Raw genomic sequence first — 18,703 nt, forward strand, 5'->3', positions numbered from 1 at the left:
GTCTCGTACAATCGGCATCGGTCGTACAATTGGCATCGGTCGCTGACTTTACGACATTACGGTCGATATTACGCTGACTTTACGACATTACGGTCGATATTACGCTGACTTTACGGCATCGGTCGCTGGACCGATGCCGTAAAGTCTTTCTGACTGGTTCACAGAACTCCGCTGAACCCACACAACTCGCAGCCTAACCTCGCTGAACTCCTCGCAGAACTGCCCTTGCGGGACCGACGCCAAAACGCCTCGCAGACTGGTCCTAATAGAACTCTTTTTTTAGGTGGTATTACTGGGATATTTATACTGTTAGATTCTTTACCTGCCGGACCGAACCCAAGTCGAAGCGTGAGAACAGTCGACCGAGGCTTTTTTCCCCGTGAATTCCAAACCTGGTGTCTTCTCACCGGTGTTCATTGTGTGTCGGCGGGCAGTATAACAAAAGACGATTGTAAAACGGATCTATTCTTTACAAAAAGGGTTCTTCTTTTTGTCCCTTTATGGATTCCTTCAATTACTACATTTGCATTACTTTCATAATAATTGGTAGGAGTCCGTTACTCAGGCCCACTATACCGGACGTTACAATATGCTTTTTTTTTCGTTTCTCATTTTATGAGGTTTTTCTATAACATTTTTTTCTAAAACTAAAATTGTCTAATCCTGAATGTCTTAATATATAGCATATTGATCTTATCCTTCTTTTTAAAATTTCTTTCAAAAAACATATTTCTTTTTAAACTTCATTGTTACTTCTACTAGTTTACCTTATTATCACATTCCTTAGTAATATTTCATTTTAAAAGCATATCTTCATTAATCTCCTCGCTTTCCCATAGTTTTTTGCCATAGATTAGATCACTACATTTTTTAAAAATATATTTAAGAATAGCCTGTCTTCTCTTAAATGTGTATACATCATATATGTATTTAAAAGTATTTTTTTTATTAATACTTGTACATTAACCCCCGGGTTAGTCTAGTGGTTAAATTCGCCATAGTAAAATCAATATATTTTTTAAATCGAGAGTTCTAAGATTCGAGTCCTTGTAAAGGCAGTTGCTTTTATATGGATTTGAATGCTAGACTGTGGATACCGTGTTCTTTGGTGTTTGGGTTTCTATTAACCACACGTCTCAGGAGTGATTCAGGATTTTCAGGAGTGACCTTACGTCTAAGGCTGTTCCAGACTACATGTTTACCGGTACATTTGCAATTACTCTCCAGCTAGTGGAAAGCCGGTAGCAGTAATTTCAATTGCCTATAAACGCGCGCGCGCACATACATAACATACACCCCCAGATCCGGCAGTAGCTGGAAAACTAGTTGGAGAAGAAATAAAAAACTTGTACATTATGTTGTTCTACCTTAACAAATAAATTTCATTATTCGACCTTCTTGTTACATATCATTGCTGTAATTTTATTTTACTATGTTCTCAAATAATTTAATTTCTTGATAAGAGCATGAGTGATATGATACTTAAAAGAATTAAAGACTTTTTTAAAATTATCGCTAGTTTAATCCACAACAAAACCATAATTGAATTTTTAACTATTTTTCTATTTAATTTTTGTTTCTAAATTACATTGCTCTCATTTTTATCTTTCATTGCTTCTTTATCCGTATTCTAATTATAAAGGGAAAGACAACATCCTTGACTCGTTTCTACCTCTATAGCAGGCTTACCTACCCTCGTTTTTGTATTTATTATGTTTATCTAATTCTTGCATATATTATAAATAACTTCTTCCTGTTTTAATTTTTTTTCTTTAAACTCATAAAAGGTTAATTCCATTCTAGACATATTTGAGCTAAAATTATTTATTATCAACTAATTAATTATTTAAATAAAAGTGAAACATGAAACTTATATTCATATGTGGTTATTTATTAGCCCATCTTAATAAGTTTTTTTTAAATTAATTTTTTCGGGCGTTTTTGGAAATTCTGAAAATAATTTAATGTAGCAGAAATATTTTAATTTTAAAATTTAATTTCACCGTACACGATCATTTTTACCAATTAAATATGTATTTATAATTATTATGATTAAATTTTGTTTCTTACTGTACATTAATATTTTCATTAATTTTACATTAGTGTAGTGTATATATAACCAATATTTTATGTATAATTTTTTTTTATTACTATATTTTTTTCTCCTTAAATTAATTTAAGAAATTCATTTCATTTTTAATAAAATTTTACAATTAAATGAGGAATACCAAAACTGAAGCTATTTTAAGCTATTTATTTTTTATTAGGCTATTGTGAGCAATTCTCTTCAGTTGTCAATCGGCTATATTATAATGCAGATATAAGATCTATACTATTTTCTAAAATCTCGTTGGATTAGTAGGTTTAATCAACGTTCAATTTTATCTGATTTTTACTGCTTATCTGATAAAATAATCTTAGCAGGTGCTCACTAGGTACAAGTAGCTTACTGATTGGTAACAACATCCTTCATTACAAAATTATATAATTAATTTATTTAAAAAGAGTGATAAAGAGTTTTAAAGAGTTAGAGGTCAGTTTTCCAGTTTTATTTGATATTCCATATTAAAAGTTTTTTTTAAATTTCTTTTATTATGTTTACAGGAAAATTTCGATGTATCCGATGTGTGGTTTGTAATACATGATGGAACGTTAACATCCTTTTTCAAGAACTTTGATAGAAACCGTTGAATTATTAAAATATCTTACTTACTCCTTGATCCAAGTGTTTTATCTATTTCATTTTAATCAGAGGTCATACATCCATAAATTTGGTTTAGGATTTAATCACAAACGGTATCCGATTACCGCAATTTTTCTGATTGAAGTCAGTACCAGATAGCAATTCTCTTCTCATAATATAGAATTGTTAATATCTGCGAAAAGAATCCAGCACCCTTATAACACTATCTCTGATAGCCGTATGACCTTGAAAGAAGTTCCAAGATCATATGTGAGACCACGTATTCCAACGTAAAATGTTCTGCTCTTTTCGGTGGTGAGGTTAAAAGTAGTCATTCCAATTCAAAAGATCGTGTTATTCTTGAAATAATTTGAAGGTCAAATCCAAGGTCACCATGAGGTGTCCCTCTCTAACCTAAGTAACTTTCGTTTAGGTGATTTTTCAAAATGTTGTCAGCAAAGAAGTAGGTACCTTATTATTGGCTTAAGTATGTTTAACTGGGATTATAATTCTGTGTTACCGGTACGTTTTACAATTCTGGAGAAACGGAAAACCCATATTTTTAAGAAGAACGGACGATTTTACGCCTGATTCTTATCACTGATTCTTATCACTGATTCACTGATTCACTATATCACTGATTCTTATCACCCCTAATTCTTTACACTGTATCTCAAATAACCTAAATAAAACCACATTTTTAATCGTAACTTCAATACCAATGAACCAATTTTTATTTTATTTTTTGTATCAAAGGGTCTTCTAATGAGATGTCACAAACTAAGTGTTTCATTAAAAAAAAATAACTTTTCAACCCTTGAAAATTTAGAAAATATTTTAGGGCGAAATTTTATATTGGTAATTTAAAAAATAACTTTCACAGTTTTAATCCATAGACTATGATTATTTCAAATGTTTAAGAACTAATAACACGTAATTTTATGGTTATTTCTGTTAGAATGAAATTTAAAAAAGTACTACCCCAAATGGTTTTTCGCACCTACTGAGCGAAGGGGAGGGCACATTTTAACTTTCTTTTCACCAAAACTCATTATTTTTTTCGGGTTGTCAATTAATGTAATTAAATTTTACGATTGCCATTTAAGATTTTTGAGTTGGGGTAGGTGTACCGGAAAGGGGATATAACACAGTTCCTGACGGGCCACGGGGGGTTCAGGTCCTACCTATTCAGGTTCTGCCTGGACCATTCCGATGAATGTCCTGTCTGCCACGAGGAGGAAACCGCCTACCATGTGTTTTTTAAGTGCACAAGACACGATCGTGAGAGAAAAGATCTATTAGATGCCACGTAAGCGGACAGGCCCTCGGCCGAGCGCCTAGGGCCCCCCCCCCCCCCGGGCACGTGAGGGTCGCTTTGGCGCATTGAATATGCAGGAACTTTGCATAGGTGTTGGGTAGCGGCCTGGGTGTCTGTTACTTCAGGTGTGTACTGTACCTGTGAAAAGAGTAACAGCTGTGTACAGCTTCTGTGGGTAACATCCTTTGTATACTCTTATCTTCTATTATGTATATTATGTCTTAAAATATATAAATTTTTGATAACATGAAAATTTATAAAAAAAATTTATGATTTAAATAGCCCATACTCAAAGTACAGCTTAATCTGTATGTAATATTGTAATATAATGATTTAGAACAATTGGTTTTTCTGTTGAGGGATTAATTAAAATTAAATTATAATTTAAACTTCGCTTACGAGTACGTTTGCCTAAATGATAAAATTAATTAATTTCATTTGCGAAAATAAACGTATATTTATTTATTATAGTTTCGTTAATATGTATTCACATTTTTATTTAAATCTTTAACGATACAGGACGCCAGTATAATAACACAAACGTGAACAGATTTTATTATTACGTCCTATCTATGAAAATTGTAACGTTTATAAAAAATCTCATATAGATATATATTTTTTACTGTTAGAAGCGTAATAACAGAATAAAGTTTGATACTGTGCCATTACATACGTTTTAATGACAACATTAAAACAGTACCATAAAGAAGCTCAGCATTGCAGCAGTGATTGAACAACAGTATGATAAAAACGATTCATTCGCAGGTTACAGGAAAGTACGTTGTCATGGTAACTACGCGTTTTAGCTGCCTACCTCTTCTTGCCGTTACTCACCTCCCCGCGGACATAACGACGCTACATATCCCCGGTCACCTAGTATTATTACTCTTCATCATTAACCCTTGTGTATTAAAATTATCAATTAAATAACAATTTCGTTTCTATTCTGTAAAAGTTTTATTTTTCCAGTATCTGCTGATTAAATTGCAGTTAATTTCATTTATTCTGGTTTTACATCGTTTTACTTTTTTTAACTGATAATTAATAACACATATATAGTTAATTATAATTTATCTTTTAATTTTAATTAAATTTTATATTATATTTCATATTATACGCACTACGATTTATGTAGTAGCTGTTGTAATATTAATTAAGGAAGCTGTTTAATTTATCACAAACGAAACTTATAATTTATTTAAATATCTAAAAAATTGATTATATTATTGTAGATATACAGTACATACGTACTGTATACGTATATGTTATCTACCATTTTATGTTTATTATATATATTACATAAATTTATTTGTCGTCGCAAATCAATAGTTTAACTGTTAATTTTGAAACTCAGAGATTCTGAGGTTCAAATCCTAGTACAGTAAAAGTTAAATGCTTTTATACGGATTTGAACACTAGACAGTAGATACCGGTATATATTGGTATTTGGGGTTCAATTAACATCCTCATCTCATTGGGCCGTAGGGGTGGAGAGGGAATTGCTTATTGTTCATTAGTTGAACAGATTGCAACGTACACATTAATAAAAAATATAATTTATTTATTCTTTTGAAAATAATATGATTCTAAGTTTAATTAAATGTTAATTCGGTAAATAAAGTAATTAACTGTTTAATTAATTAACAAAATATTAAGATATAGATATTTTTAAATAACATATATTCGAATTATTAACTGAGTGTATATGTATTTATCTATATTTATTGCCTTAGTCTTTTTATTACCTTTATTTTTAACGATGTAAAAATATATAATAACAAATACATTATCCACCGCAACAAAAATAATTAAAATGCCAGAAACTAACCATATACTTGCCGTAAATATTTATCAACATATGAATAAAAATTTTTTACAAAAGTGAGACCTTCATAGTATGTCATCAGTCTATCCCAATAATCTGTTTTCTCAGTAAAAAGTGTACAGCTATTTTCCGCTCGCTACATTCAGTACGCCTATGTTTCGTTCTATACTGCTCCTTGAAGTTACTTGTTCGAATAATAAATATAACATTTTTATTTTTACTCGTATTCATTATTAATAGTCTGTGAAATCTCCAATCTCTCTGAATCAGTTGTAGTTGTCATTCTGTCATCTGCAGATTGTACTGTACGCATCTCCCTATCCTCCTGTCAAATCTTGTATCTAGTGGATCTTCTATTTATCTCTGATTCTCCTCTCGCTCAAATCTCTTGGATTTTTTTCTTTGGCTGCCGTATACATAAACATGTTTATGTATCAGTAGAAGAATAGTTTTAACAATGATTCTAATAAATAGACCCTTTATCCTGATCGGTACGTAATATATCACGGTAATAAATCACGTCTTTATAAGATAATTAATAGTCATAATTGAAGTCTATATATTAATTATTTAAAATGTAAACACTTAACATAACGGCTGAGGTAAATTCATTTATAAAAATATAAATTCATCTGTAAAATATAAAATTAACTACAAAATAAGAATTGAAAATTAATAGAACAGATATTTACGTACATGGAGTGCAGAACAGTTGAACGGAGTGCAGAAAATTCAATTTGTTTTTAATTTGTATTATTAAAAATTATATTAACAGAGAAATTCTGTTTTTTAAACAAACTTTTTATTTATGTTTTAAATTAAATGATGGGAAGATTTTTAAACGATTTGGTTATTTATAAGTAGTTTGGTAATATTGTGATAGATTTTCATCCAGTATTATGAATTTTCTAAATATTAAAGAGGAAACACTGAAATAAATGAAATAATTTAAAAAGATGTAGCGTTAAAATGATAACTTTATTTTTGCTTTTGTATTTTTTGGTCTTATTTTTTTATTGATAATATTCATAAAGTTACTGTTAAACGCAAAACCACACCGAAAAAACGTTTATTATTGTCAAAATTTTAGAAAAAAATGTAACATACAGACTAGACAGGCTTGCAGATCTCCTTTTCAAAGACAGAAATGATAAGTGCTAGGAAATATCAAAAAAAGATAACAGAAACAAAGTATGGCAAAATTAATATTACGGATCACTTTAAATATCTTGGAGAAATAATCAGTGGAAACGGAAACTATGATTGAGACAAAAATCACAAATTAAAAAATTAAACTTTTACACAAAAAAATATTTACAATAAAAGGTCCGTTTCATAAATAAAATTAAGGTATTATAGCAAAATTTTAAGACCAGTCCTCTTGTACGGCGTGGAAATTACAATTAGAATAGAAAATATATTCAAGATAGAAACAAGTTCATTATGTTACAAAGATGGCTTCAAAGAACACTAATAAAGTTCAGAAAATAAAAAGCAAAGAAAAAACAGTCTTATAAAATCGCACAAAGAATACCTAATCAAACAAAGAAACGGTGAAATAAATCAAATATTCAACAAAAGTAAGTACAAAAACGAACGGTTCCGACGATGCACAACACCTTAGAGTAGTTGATGCACTCAAATCTCGGATTTGTAAATCTTACAGATCTAAAATACGCAGTCACTTTAGGCGCCTATCGTCCTCGCTATTATCCAGGAGGTTAACCGCGAGCCTGTTTGTTAGTCTCATTTTGTATCTTCTCTCATCGTATCTACTCTCGAACGGTTGGCCGTCCGAATATTCGTGTATTTCAGTATTTTATATGTATACATATACTGTTCTTTGAGGAATTTCAATAGAAACCCCTATCTACAAGTCATTTTTTTTATACTCAAATTTACATATGGTTCGGTAAATTGGAACCGATTTTAAATTAAACACTACGGCAAAAAAAAAAAAAGATATAAAGAAGAATTTTAAGAAGGATTTATGGTCCAAGAAGAATATTACAGATTGAGGTCAAATAAAGAGAGGTACGATAAAATTGAAGACCTGGAAAGGGGGACATCTAAAATTTTATGGACACATGGTTTGAATGAACCGATCAAAGTTAAAGAAACAGATTTTCAATAAACTGTCGAACTGCAAACGTCAAGGTGGCTATATTAAAGAGATGAAAGAAGAGCTTAAAAGGTCAACATTACAGAAACAGACTGTCTATATCAAAAAGAATAACGAAAGAAAATTTTTTAATTAAAGGTTCCTATTAGAGAAAAGATAAAACTCAACAGAAGAGAATGGACTGAAAAAAATAGAGGTAAACAGTCTAAAAGAATGAAAAAAATTCTTGAAGAAAAAGAAAGAAACTAAATGAAGTGATGTTTGCTTTTTCCATGAAGGCCTTTCCGCGGAGAAAAAAATACAGGCTTAATCACAAAGTTAAAGCAAAAATGTGTTTCCTCTATATATAATTTATCTAAAATCTCTTTCCAGTTGGTTTTCGTCGATTAAAAAGCCAAAGAGATTTATCGATTCTATTAGACTTTAATACTTTCATGTAAATTATAAAAACCTGAATGATGCATATTTTTATATATTTCTTCGTTCTTTACGGTTTACTGTGTTTGTTACCGTATGGTGCAAATTAAGAGTATAATTATAGTTATTTATTTGCTCATTATTATTAAATAACCTCCGGGATAGTCTAGTGGTTAAATTCGTCATCGCAAAATTAGATGATTTTCGAAGTCGACAGTTTCAAGATTCAAGTCCTTGTCAAGGCAGACGTTTGTATAAGGATTTTAAATGCTAGCCTCTGGATACCGATGTTCTTTAGTGCTTGGGTTTCAATTACCCACTCTTCTCATGAGTGGTCGATCTGAGTCTGTTGAAGACTATATGTTTACCGGTATATTTACACTTATAAGCATACTAGGTTTACAATATATACGTCTACGTCTACAGTATGCTTACATTACATCTACAATTACGCCTGGCAACCCGGTAGCGGTGATTGCAATTGCTAATCTATACACACAAAACACACACAGACACACACACACACACCCAAACCCGGCAGTATCTGGAAAACTGGTTGGAGAAAACAAATTACTACAATTGATGGCCTAGTTATTGTCGTTTGGTTTGTTTTTATTTTGTATGATTAAGAAGAGAGATTAATTTTATAGAGTATGAAAAAGATTTCAACTCCAGAACCTTACGGATGAAAGGCAAAACATGCCACGGAATACAGAAGAGAGGACTTGTGATCTCTTATATTAGAAATAAATATTTATTTTTTCTGAAGTTGTATAAACATATCCTAAATTCAAAAATTATTAATAAAAGATAACGAAAAAAATGATAAATGTGAAGAATACAGAACAATTAGTTTAACTAGTCATGCATCAAAAATCTTAACTAGAATTTTATACAGAAGAATTGAGAGGAGAGTGGAAGAAGTGTTAGGAGAAGACCAATTTGGTTTCACGAAAAGTATAGGGACAAGGGAAGCAATTTTAGGCCTCAGATTAGTAGTAGAAGAAAGATTAAAGAAAAACAAACCAACATACTTGGCGTTTATAGACCTAGAAAAGGCTTTCGATAACGTAGACTGGAATAAAATGTTCAGCATTTTAAAAAAATTAGGGTTCAAATATAGAGATAGAAGAACAATTGCTAACATGTACAGGAACCAAACAGCAACAGTAACAATTGAAGAACATAAGAAAGAAGCCCTAATAAGAAAGGGAGTCCGACAAGGATGTTCCCTATCGCCGTTACTTTTTAATCTTTACATGGAACTAGCAGTTAATGATGTTAAAGAACAATTTAGATTCGGAGTAACAGTACAAGGTGAAAAGATAAAGATGCTACGATTTGCTGATGATATAGTAATTCTAGCCGAGAGTAAAAAGGATTTAGAAGAAACAATGAACGGTATAGATGAAGTCCTACGCAAAAACTATCGCATGAAAATAAACAAGAACAAAACAAAAGTAATGAAATGTAGTAGAAATAACAAAGATGGACCGCTGAATGTGAAAATAGGAGGAGAAAAGATTATGGAGGTAGAAGAATTTTGTTATTTGGGAAGTAAAATTACTAAAGATGGACGAAGCAGGAGCGATATAAAATGCCGAATAGCACAAGCTAAACGAGTCTTCAGTAAGAAATATAATTTGTTTACATCAAAAATGAATTTAAATGTCAGGAAAAGATTTTTGAAAGTGTATGTTTGGAGTGTCGCTTTATATGGAAGTGAAACTTGGACGATCGGAGTATCTGAGAAAAAAAGATTAGAAGCTTTTGAAATGTGGTGCTATAGGAGAATGTTAAAAATCAGATGGGTGGATAAAGTGACAAATGAAGAGGTATTGCGGCAAATAGGTGAAGAAAGTAGCATTTGGAAAAATATAGCTAAAAGAAGAGACAGACTTATAGGCCACATACTAAGGCATCCTGGAATAGTCGCTTTAATATTGGAAGGACAGGTAGAAGGGAAAAATTGTGTAGGCAGGCCACGTTTGGAGTATGTAAAACAAATTGTTGGGGATGTAGGATGTAAAGGGTATACTGAAATGAAACGACTAGCACTAGATAGGGAATCTTGGAGAGCTGCATCAAACCAGTCAAATGACTGAAGACAAAAAAAAAAAAAAAAAAAAAAAAAAAAAAAAAAAAAAAAAAAAAAAAAAAAAAAAAAAAAATAAAATAATAACTATGTAAGATCAATAAAACTCCAAATTGTCATATAACAAAATATATAGCCACATTTAATTAATAACAAAAATTTGAATGCACTATTTAAATAAAATCATCATTATTTAAAATCGAATTCCGCAAGGCATATTTCATTATTTCATACGCTACAAAAATCCCATTTCCATATCCCACGCACAAGCTTCAAGCTTATGTGACGATATCAAGCAAAAAAAAAATTAACAAACCCACCTTTAAAAGTTTTCATTATAATAATCCTGGATCTACTGAAGATCTGTATCCAGCAACAGGTCTCTGACAATAGATCGGAAATTTTTAAACCCGTGTATTATTGTTTTACAATCAATTTATATATCTTTGAAAAACAGAAATTTTAAATATTTAATTTTTTATGTATAAAAAAATCCATACAAACAAAAAATTTTATAATTGATGTATACACTTTAAAGAGCAGTAGACTTTATTGGTAATATATATAATAACTGTCCAATCAATTGTCTTCAATTAAAGGTTCAACTACAAACTTTCGCGTAAATTATTAAAAAAAATTGAAGATGAATGATTTTTTATTTCTTTTTTTTATAGCGTTTTCTGTGTTTAATAAAGTGTCAAATAAAAATTAGGCTTATAATATGTAATTATTTATTTATTTTCTCATAATTACCACAGGTTGAATGCTCATTTACTGTCTTTTAGTTTTCTCTATCTTGTATGATGAATAAAAGAGATTATATGTAAAGTATACATAACAGAAATGAAAAAAATATATAAATAAATTAAAGATAAAGTGCATGCGAAACAAGATTTTTATTTTTATTAATATAAAAATAATATTTATTTTCTACATGACTCAAACAGAATGCAGACATGTATTTGTAATGTAAACAATAATTTATTTTATTAATATATATACTAGTCCTCTCTAATTACCCGACAGTCCAGAAAATGCGTAATGGTACTGGAGTGAAGGAAGGGAAAATCCTTTCATTTATCTCTCCGTGGTAGAGGGAGCAACGTTTTGTACTTAAACACAGCTAACGAATGCAGGGACCGAGTGATACCCGGAATAAGGAGTCTAACCCCTACCAAGTGCCAATGGTTTCCTAGGAGGACAGATGAGTGGATAAGGGAAGGGCACTCGCTTGTTCTAAGAGGTAGAAATACTTCCTAAAGGCGGATGAGCCAACTAGGAAACGGCATAGAATTCGCAAGCCAAAGGGAAACCAGCGGATTAAAGATCTACAGATATCCCGAGTAACAGCAAGCACGATGGAGTCTTCTTCATTAAAAAATCCGGAGATAAAATAATGCACCACTTCGATCTCCGGACATGGACAACGAGAAAAGCACCCCACTCAAAGAGGAAAAAATAGGATGAAAACAACAACGTGGAAACACTCTTACGAACGGGGAACAAGAGAATATCAAAATTGAGATGAACAGAATGAGAATAGATGCACTAGGAATGAAAGAGATGAGGTGGCCAGATACAGGAGATTTCTGGAGTGGAAACTATAGAATTATATATAGCGGGAGTAAAGATGGCTGTGCGGGAGTATGAGTGGTGATCCTACTCCTGCTCTATACTTAGGCAGTAAGTATCAAAAAAAGCCCATAATTAAAAAAATTTGGATTATGGAATTTTTCTTAACTACAATAATAAGTCCTCATTGAGAGCTTTTCAACGATATTCATAAGTGGTATTTATCTTCATTGCTTCTAGAGTTTATAGCCAAATAAAATTTTAATTAATGAAATATTTGGATCGTGCAAGGGGATGACACGTCGGTTCGAATCAGACTTCATCTCTTATTTTTTAACTTTTTTTTTAATTTAAAGATATTGATTTATTAATAATTATTAGCCTCTGATTAAAAAATAATTTTTACAATAAATAATAATTTAATAATAACAATAAAAAAATTTTAAAAATATGAAAAAAAAATCAGAAGTTATTGATTGAAATAAAATTTTATGTACTTTTCATTTTAAAAATATGTGTCTATGTAATTTGAATGCGTATAAGGAAGTCATGTGGTGTGCACATCAGATTTTTTTATATGTGAAAAGTTTTTAAAAATACTTTTACAATTACCACGTAAGTTAGTAATCGAAAAAAGTTCACTCTGATTTATCCATCCGAATATGTATAAGCTGATAGTTAAGCAAAATATACGATTTTATATTTTTATATGTACTACTAATTAATTTGTTACTTTCCAGTATTTTTTTTTACAGCTAAACATTTATGAACGTTTTAGAATTTTTTTGTAAACATGATAATAAATCTTTATTGTTTGAAATTTATAAATTAAAATTACAATGGTATTCTCTCTTATGTAATAAATTGGGCTTATTTGAAAAAAAATAAATTAATCAAACTGTGTTGTAGTTTAATTAATAATGATATCTTTTACTGTGGTTTAATAATGTGTATCTGCTCCAAGTTTTATTATTGCTACATTGGGTTGGCAATTGTACCAAGTTAAGTGGACTTAATTTCAACGCTTCCAAATTTCAGCGTAATTGTAGAAAAATTATCATCTATATATATATACATCCTCTATACACGGATAAATAAGGTAGTAATAGTATTTTATTAATAAATCAAAATGTTTATAAGTAATTTTTTTTCAGATGCTCCATTAGTGTCACTTCAGCTGGGAACATCATTAAAACCTCACTACATAAAAGAAGGAGATGATGTTTACTTTGAGTGTAATATTCGAGCCAATCCACGAGAACATAAAATATCTTGGTTTCATAATGTAAGTACGACTACTTTTCATAATTTCTTTTTTTTTTAATTAAGATAACTTTTAGAATTTTAAATCTTAGATGATTAATTAAAAATTTAATACTTTATTATAAAAACGATTTTTTTGCGTTGTTCAAATCATTAACGAATTGAACAAAATATATGAATTAATTTAATGAGTGAGTTTAATTAACTGACTTCCCAGAAAAAAATGTATAAATAAAATAAATATAAGAAAAATTTCATGGGAAACATAATTTTCATTTTGTAATCACATAAAACTAATGTTAAAGGGTTTTAACTTTTACATCACTCAAGATGTCAATATTCTTTTAATATTCAAAGTAAGTATATAATATAACCAGTAGATTTATATGTTAACAATATTTTATTTAATCACTGCATAATCTTGTTAAAAGGTGACAAATACCAATGGCAACCCTGCCAGTATGATAATAATTTATTTTTTTCAATTTTTAACTAACGTAATGACATTTGTGGTCGCCATTTTGGTTTACATAATCATAATTTAATTTTTTTATACAGTTTTTCTTGTCTCACAAAGATCCTTAAAACAAGGTATCATAAATATGTCCTACTTAAAAAGTTTTGAGCCGCCCCTGCCTCCTGCCTACACGTTAAAGGCCGAATACACTAATTTATGGCATGCTGCGAATACTTCTAGTTGTGACTTACTATGTTACACTTTCTTGTCGGAGAACATTTTAAAAGATAGAATCATGATATCTCAAATAACAAAAAAGTTAAAGGGGTGCATACAACCGTAGTTCTAGCTATCTGAAACAAACACATTATTGGTCGCCATATTGGATTGGAAGATCAAAATTTAATTTTAATTGTATCATGTTTCTCGTCTCATCGTGCTCTTCAAAATTATATATCAAGTGACAATTGGTTCCATTTAAAATTTTTGAGTTGCTTCCTTCCTTCATCGCCCAAAAATCAAAAAGAGTAAAGAATACGTTCAGTGAAGTAGCCTCTTGGTACAAGGAAGATTGCTGCGAACCGTATTCAGTTATCTTTATTATAAAAAAGTTTAAGGGTGGTGTAAGTTATTTATAGGTCAGCCGGTATACCCACCGGGTTGGTCTAGTGGTGAACGCGTCTTCCCATATCAGCTGATTTGGAAGTCGAGAGTTCCAGCGTTCAAGTCCTAGTAAAGTCAGATATTTTTACACGGATTTGAATACTAGATCGTGGATACCGGTGTTCTTTGGTGGTTGGGTTTCAATTAACCACACATCTCAGGAATAGTCGAACTGAGAATGTACAAGACTACACTTCATTTACACTCATACATATCATCGTCATTCATCCTCTGAAGAATTATCTTAACGGTAGTTACCGGAGGCTAAACAGAAAAAAGAGAGAGAGAGAGGTCAGCCGGTATGTATAAGAGTTATATGAATTTATTGTGAAATAGCAAGTTACGGTCTTTATAAATCACTCAACAAAATGAATAATAATATATCAGAAAATCTTGTAATCGATTTTACATGTCAAACAAAGGTTTCTTTACTACATTCAGATTAATCGACTGCAGCGTACGCTAACAATTAACAGAATCAAAACTTATAAAAGATATCTCATAAACAAAGGAAGAGATTTTTAGGATATGTTCGACAAGTTAAAGTAAAGAAAAAAGTTCATATAATTATGTATCCGAAAATTTTTGTTTCTTAATATTTTTAACATAAAATGATCAAATTTGAATAATATCTCATTTAATTTTTCCTTTTGTTTATTTTTAATGTTTCATTCTGTTTCTTTATATGTTTGATAATGAAATGATTCTTATTTTGTTTTAAATTTTAAGTCATAAAACTAAATCGAACAGAAATAACATAATATGACCTTCGACCACTCCCATTACAGAAATTGTCTCATTGACCATCGCAACAGTGAAAAATAATTTTTTTCACTGATCAAAAGCACAACATTTAGACCAATCACTTCTGTTGAATTGGAGAACCCTAAATTCAACTAATCACAATATTTCATTATTAAAATAATCACTAGTCTATACTACTATTATCCAATTATCGGATGTCATTATTATCTATTAACCGATTCAATAAAATAGATGCATAATACTTATAATTTACTCCGATTAGTTACCGACTGATGTAAAAATTTATAAATTAGCTTTCCTGCAGCTATTTAAATAAAATCAACTTTTACTTCCTTCTATGAAGTAAACGAAGTATTGTGATCGCGAATAATTTCGGTTTTCAGATTGCAACAGAAATATTAATTTTTACTATCCCTAAATCCATTTTGACTAGTTTCGGCGTGTCGTCTGTACGTACGTATGTATATCGCATAACACAAAAACGATTAGCCGTAGGATGTTGAAATTTTGGATTTAGTAATGTTGTAACAACTAGTTATGCACTTTCACTTTTAATTGCAATCGACTGAACCAAAAGAGTCCAAAAAAGGCTAAAATTCAACAAAAATTGGATTTTATACTTTTTCTTAACCACAATAATAAGCCCTCATTGAAACATTTTTAACCATATTCATAAGTGGTACTTATTTTCATTGCTCCCAGAGTTATAGCAAATAAAATTTTAATTAAGTTATTTGGATCTTACAAGTGGAAGGCACATCGGTTCGAAATTAGACTTGATCTCCTTTATTTACTATTTTTTTTAATCTAAATATATTGATTTATAAATATATATTAACTTCTGATTGTAAAAAAATCGATAAATAATAATTCAATAAAAACAAATAAATGAAAAAATATAAGAAGTTATTAATGAAATAAAATTTTATGTACTTTTCATTTTAAAAAAATGTATATAAGTAATTTAATAGGAAGTTATGTGGTGTCCAACTCAATTTTTTTTATGAAAGAACGGGCATAAATAACTATAGTCATAAGCCTGATGGAAATTGGTAGCGTTTGAAAATATGCCATGCCTAACCCTGTTCGAACCCGGGATCTCCCCACGAAATGCCGAGACGCTACCTATTCAGCGTCGGCGAGGGAGAAATGTATTGGAAACGGTTTAATTCTTTGTTAATTTGTTAACTGTGTTTTTCAGTTGTTAATTTGAAATGATGAAAACCTTACACAAAAAATTAACGTTTTATTGTACGACCTGTTGACTATACAAGCTTTACTGAGTAAGAGCTGGAACACATAAAAAAAATACATACAAATCGAACTGAAAACTTTTTTTCTCTACCTCTTGAATTTTCAACGCGGTTGAAAATTATACGAAACAATCCTGATACATAAAGAAAAGCCACACAAGGAATTTTAAATCGAGCGGAATGTTGTGTAGACAGTAAAGGAGGACATTTTGAATAATTTTATATTGTAAAAGTAAGTTTGTAATATGGTTTTATTTATTTTTAAACATTAATTTTATTTTTTTGACTTTTCCAATGTTGAAACGATTTGTTGTGATTTTAAATTACAAAATACAGTTCTATTCTGTCACGTTTCAGTCTATTTTGTTATTAATAAAAATAAAATTTCAGATACTCATTTTCGTATTCATTTACCGTTACTATCACATATTTCTACATATTTTATTTTGTTTACAGGAAAATTAACGAAGTAATTATCATAAAAAGTTGTGTTTTGTGACATTACATTTTAGTATTTTATAAAAAAAATATTATAAATACAATTTTGTTACCTGTTTTATTAAATTTTTCAGGGCAAAATCCGTACTAAATAAAATTTACCCATTATTTAAGCTCCCAAAAATTTCAGTATGGCTTTATAATAACCTAACCTAACCTAACCATTCACATTACACTACATTGGAAGTAAGCTGTAACATGAAAATTAAGCGTTTATGGACCCATGCATTTATGTACTTTTATTATCTTTATTTTTTCTTGTAGATCATATCCTAAAATAGTGTTTTCGTCTCTTCTTAAGGCACACTTTACACGTAGCAAAAGTAATTTTTGAAGTCTATAAAACTATCTTTATCAAGGGTAATATAAAACAGGAATAGTTCTGCTTCCTTGTCTGGATTCTTGTTGGATTATAAGGTCTGTCACATTCTTTTCATTACATTATTTACTTTTATATTAACATAATAGTGTGTGTGTCTGTCTGTGTGTGTGTGTGTGTGAGTTTTAAAAAACTTACAACAAAACGAAATATTATTTTAATTTTTTCTACAAGAAATTAATGACACAAGAATAGAGGTGAATAAAACGTTTACAATATGTAAACGTTTATATACGTTTATAAATAAATTTACAGCATTCATTGATTATCTTATATTTCAACCAATCTTTTCCAGTGTTAATAAAAAATTATAATAGTAGATGATAATTTCCCACATACATCTAACTGGTACCAGTAAGGAAAAAATATTTATTTGGGTAAAATTAAATGTTTTTTTACAATTTTTTTTTTATTTATTTTAAAAATCATTTTGGTTGCTAATAGACAATTTTAACAAATTGATAAACCTAAAGGTACTGGATTTGGTTCTGGATTTCAATTAACATTTAAGATTTACTGATCCCATTTATGTCGCTTCCTGTTAGCAAGCAAAATTTTATGTAGGAATCAATACATGCAAAATTACCATTATTTAGTAATAATTTATTAGATTTTATTAAGAAATTTTTAATACTGTATAAAATAGCTTATACTTTTATTTTTTCTTCATCAATTTCAATTCGAACTATAGTATTAGTTCTTAAAAATATAAAAATCTAACGAAGCCAACTACAATGAATTATCTTTAAAAAATTAATTTGTATCTTTACCTTGCTCAGAGTAGTTTTTTTTAAATGAATTATTTACATATCCTTTAAATAATATCATAGCAGGCGCATTAATTCAAGTTTTTTAGGTTGTTCATTTCTTTGGCCAAAAAACAAGTACAGTCAAGCTGATTTTATCGAAATTTTTTTCTTTTGAAAAATAGCGGAATTTAAAGAATGCCCTTGGCTTTCATTTTGTTACCAACAAAATGCTCTTTATGCTCCCATCTAAGGCCGTATTTTATATGAATCAACTGTTCAATGGTATCCTTCGAACAACGTGTTACCCATCAGAGTGGAAAGTGTCTAAAGTAGTGATGTTACCTAAACCGGCAGGTCAGTGCATGATATCCCCTCGTATAGGCTAATAAGCCTACTACATATTATGTCTACAGTATTCGAAAGGCTATTCCTTCAGAGATTGTGGTTTATATTAGATGAGGGACAAGTTATTCCTAACCACCAGTTCTGATTTCTACGTGATCACTCTACTATTGAACAAACTCAAGGATTATTTGTGTTTTCACCAACTGAATAAGTTCTGTTCAGTTGCCTTTGTAGATATTCATTCGATAAGGTATGGCTGCCTACTTTGCTATATAAACTAAAAACAAATCTACTACCTT

At 30.0% G+C, this 18,703-nt stretch overlaps 1 protein-coding gene across 1 annotated transcript in view; it reads left to right on the forward strand.

Annotated features, from left to right (window-relative positions):
• Nucleotides 1-18,703, forward strand: part of LOC142325792 (neural cell adhesion molecule 1-like) — a 962,523-nt gene that overhangs the window by 736,040 nt on the left and 207,780 nt on the right. Inside the window, exon 8 of the mRNA XM_075367823.1 lies at nt 13,187-13,317. Within this exon, the coding sequence (XP_075223938.1) occupies nt 13,187-13,317 (131 nt within the window). The remainder of the gene's footprint in view (nt 1-13,186; nt 13,318-18,703) is intronic.

Source organism: Lycorma delicatula, chromosome 5, assembly GCF_047948215.1.
Source record: "Lycorma delicatula isolate Av1 chromosome 5, ASM4794821v1, whole genome shotgun sequence".
Taxonomy (NCBI): Eukaryota; Metazoa; Arthropoda; class Insecta; order Hemiptera; family Fulgoridae; genus Lycorma; species Lycorma delicatula.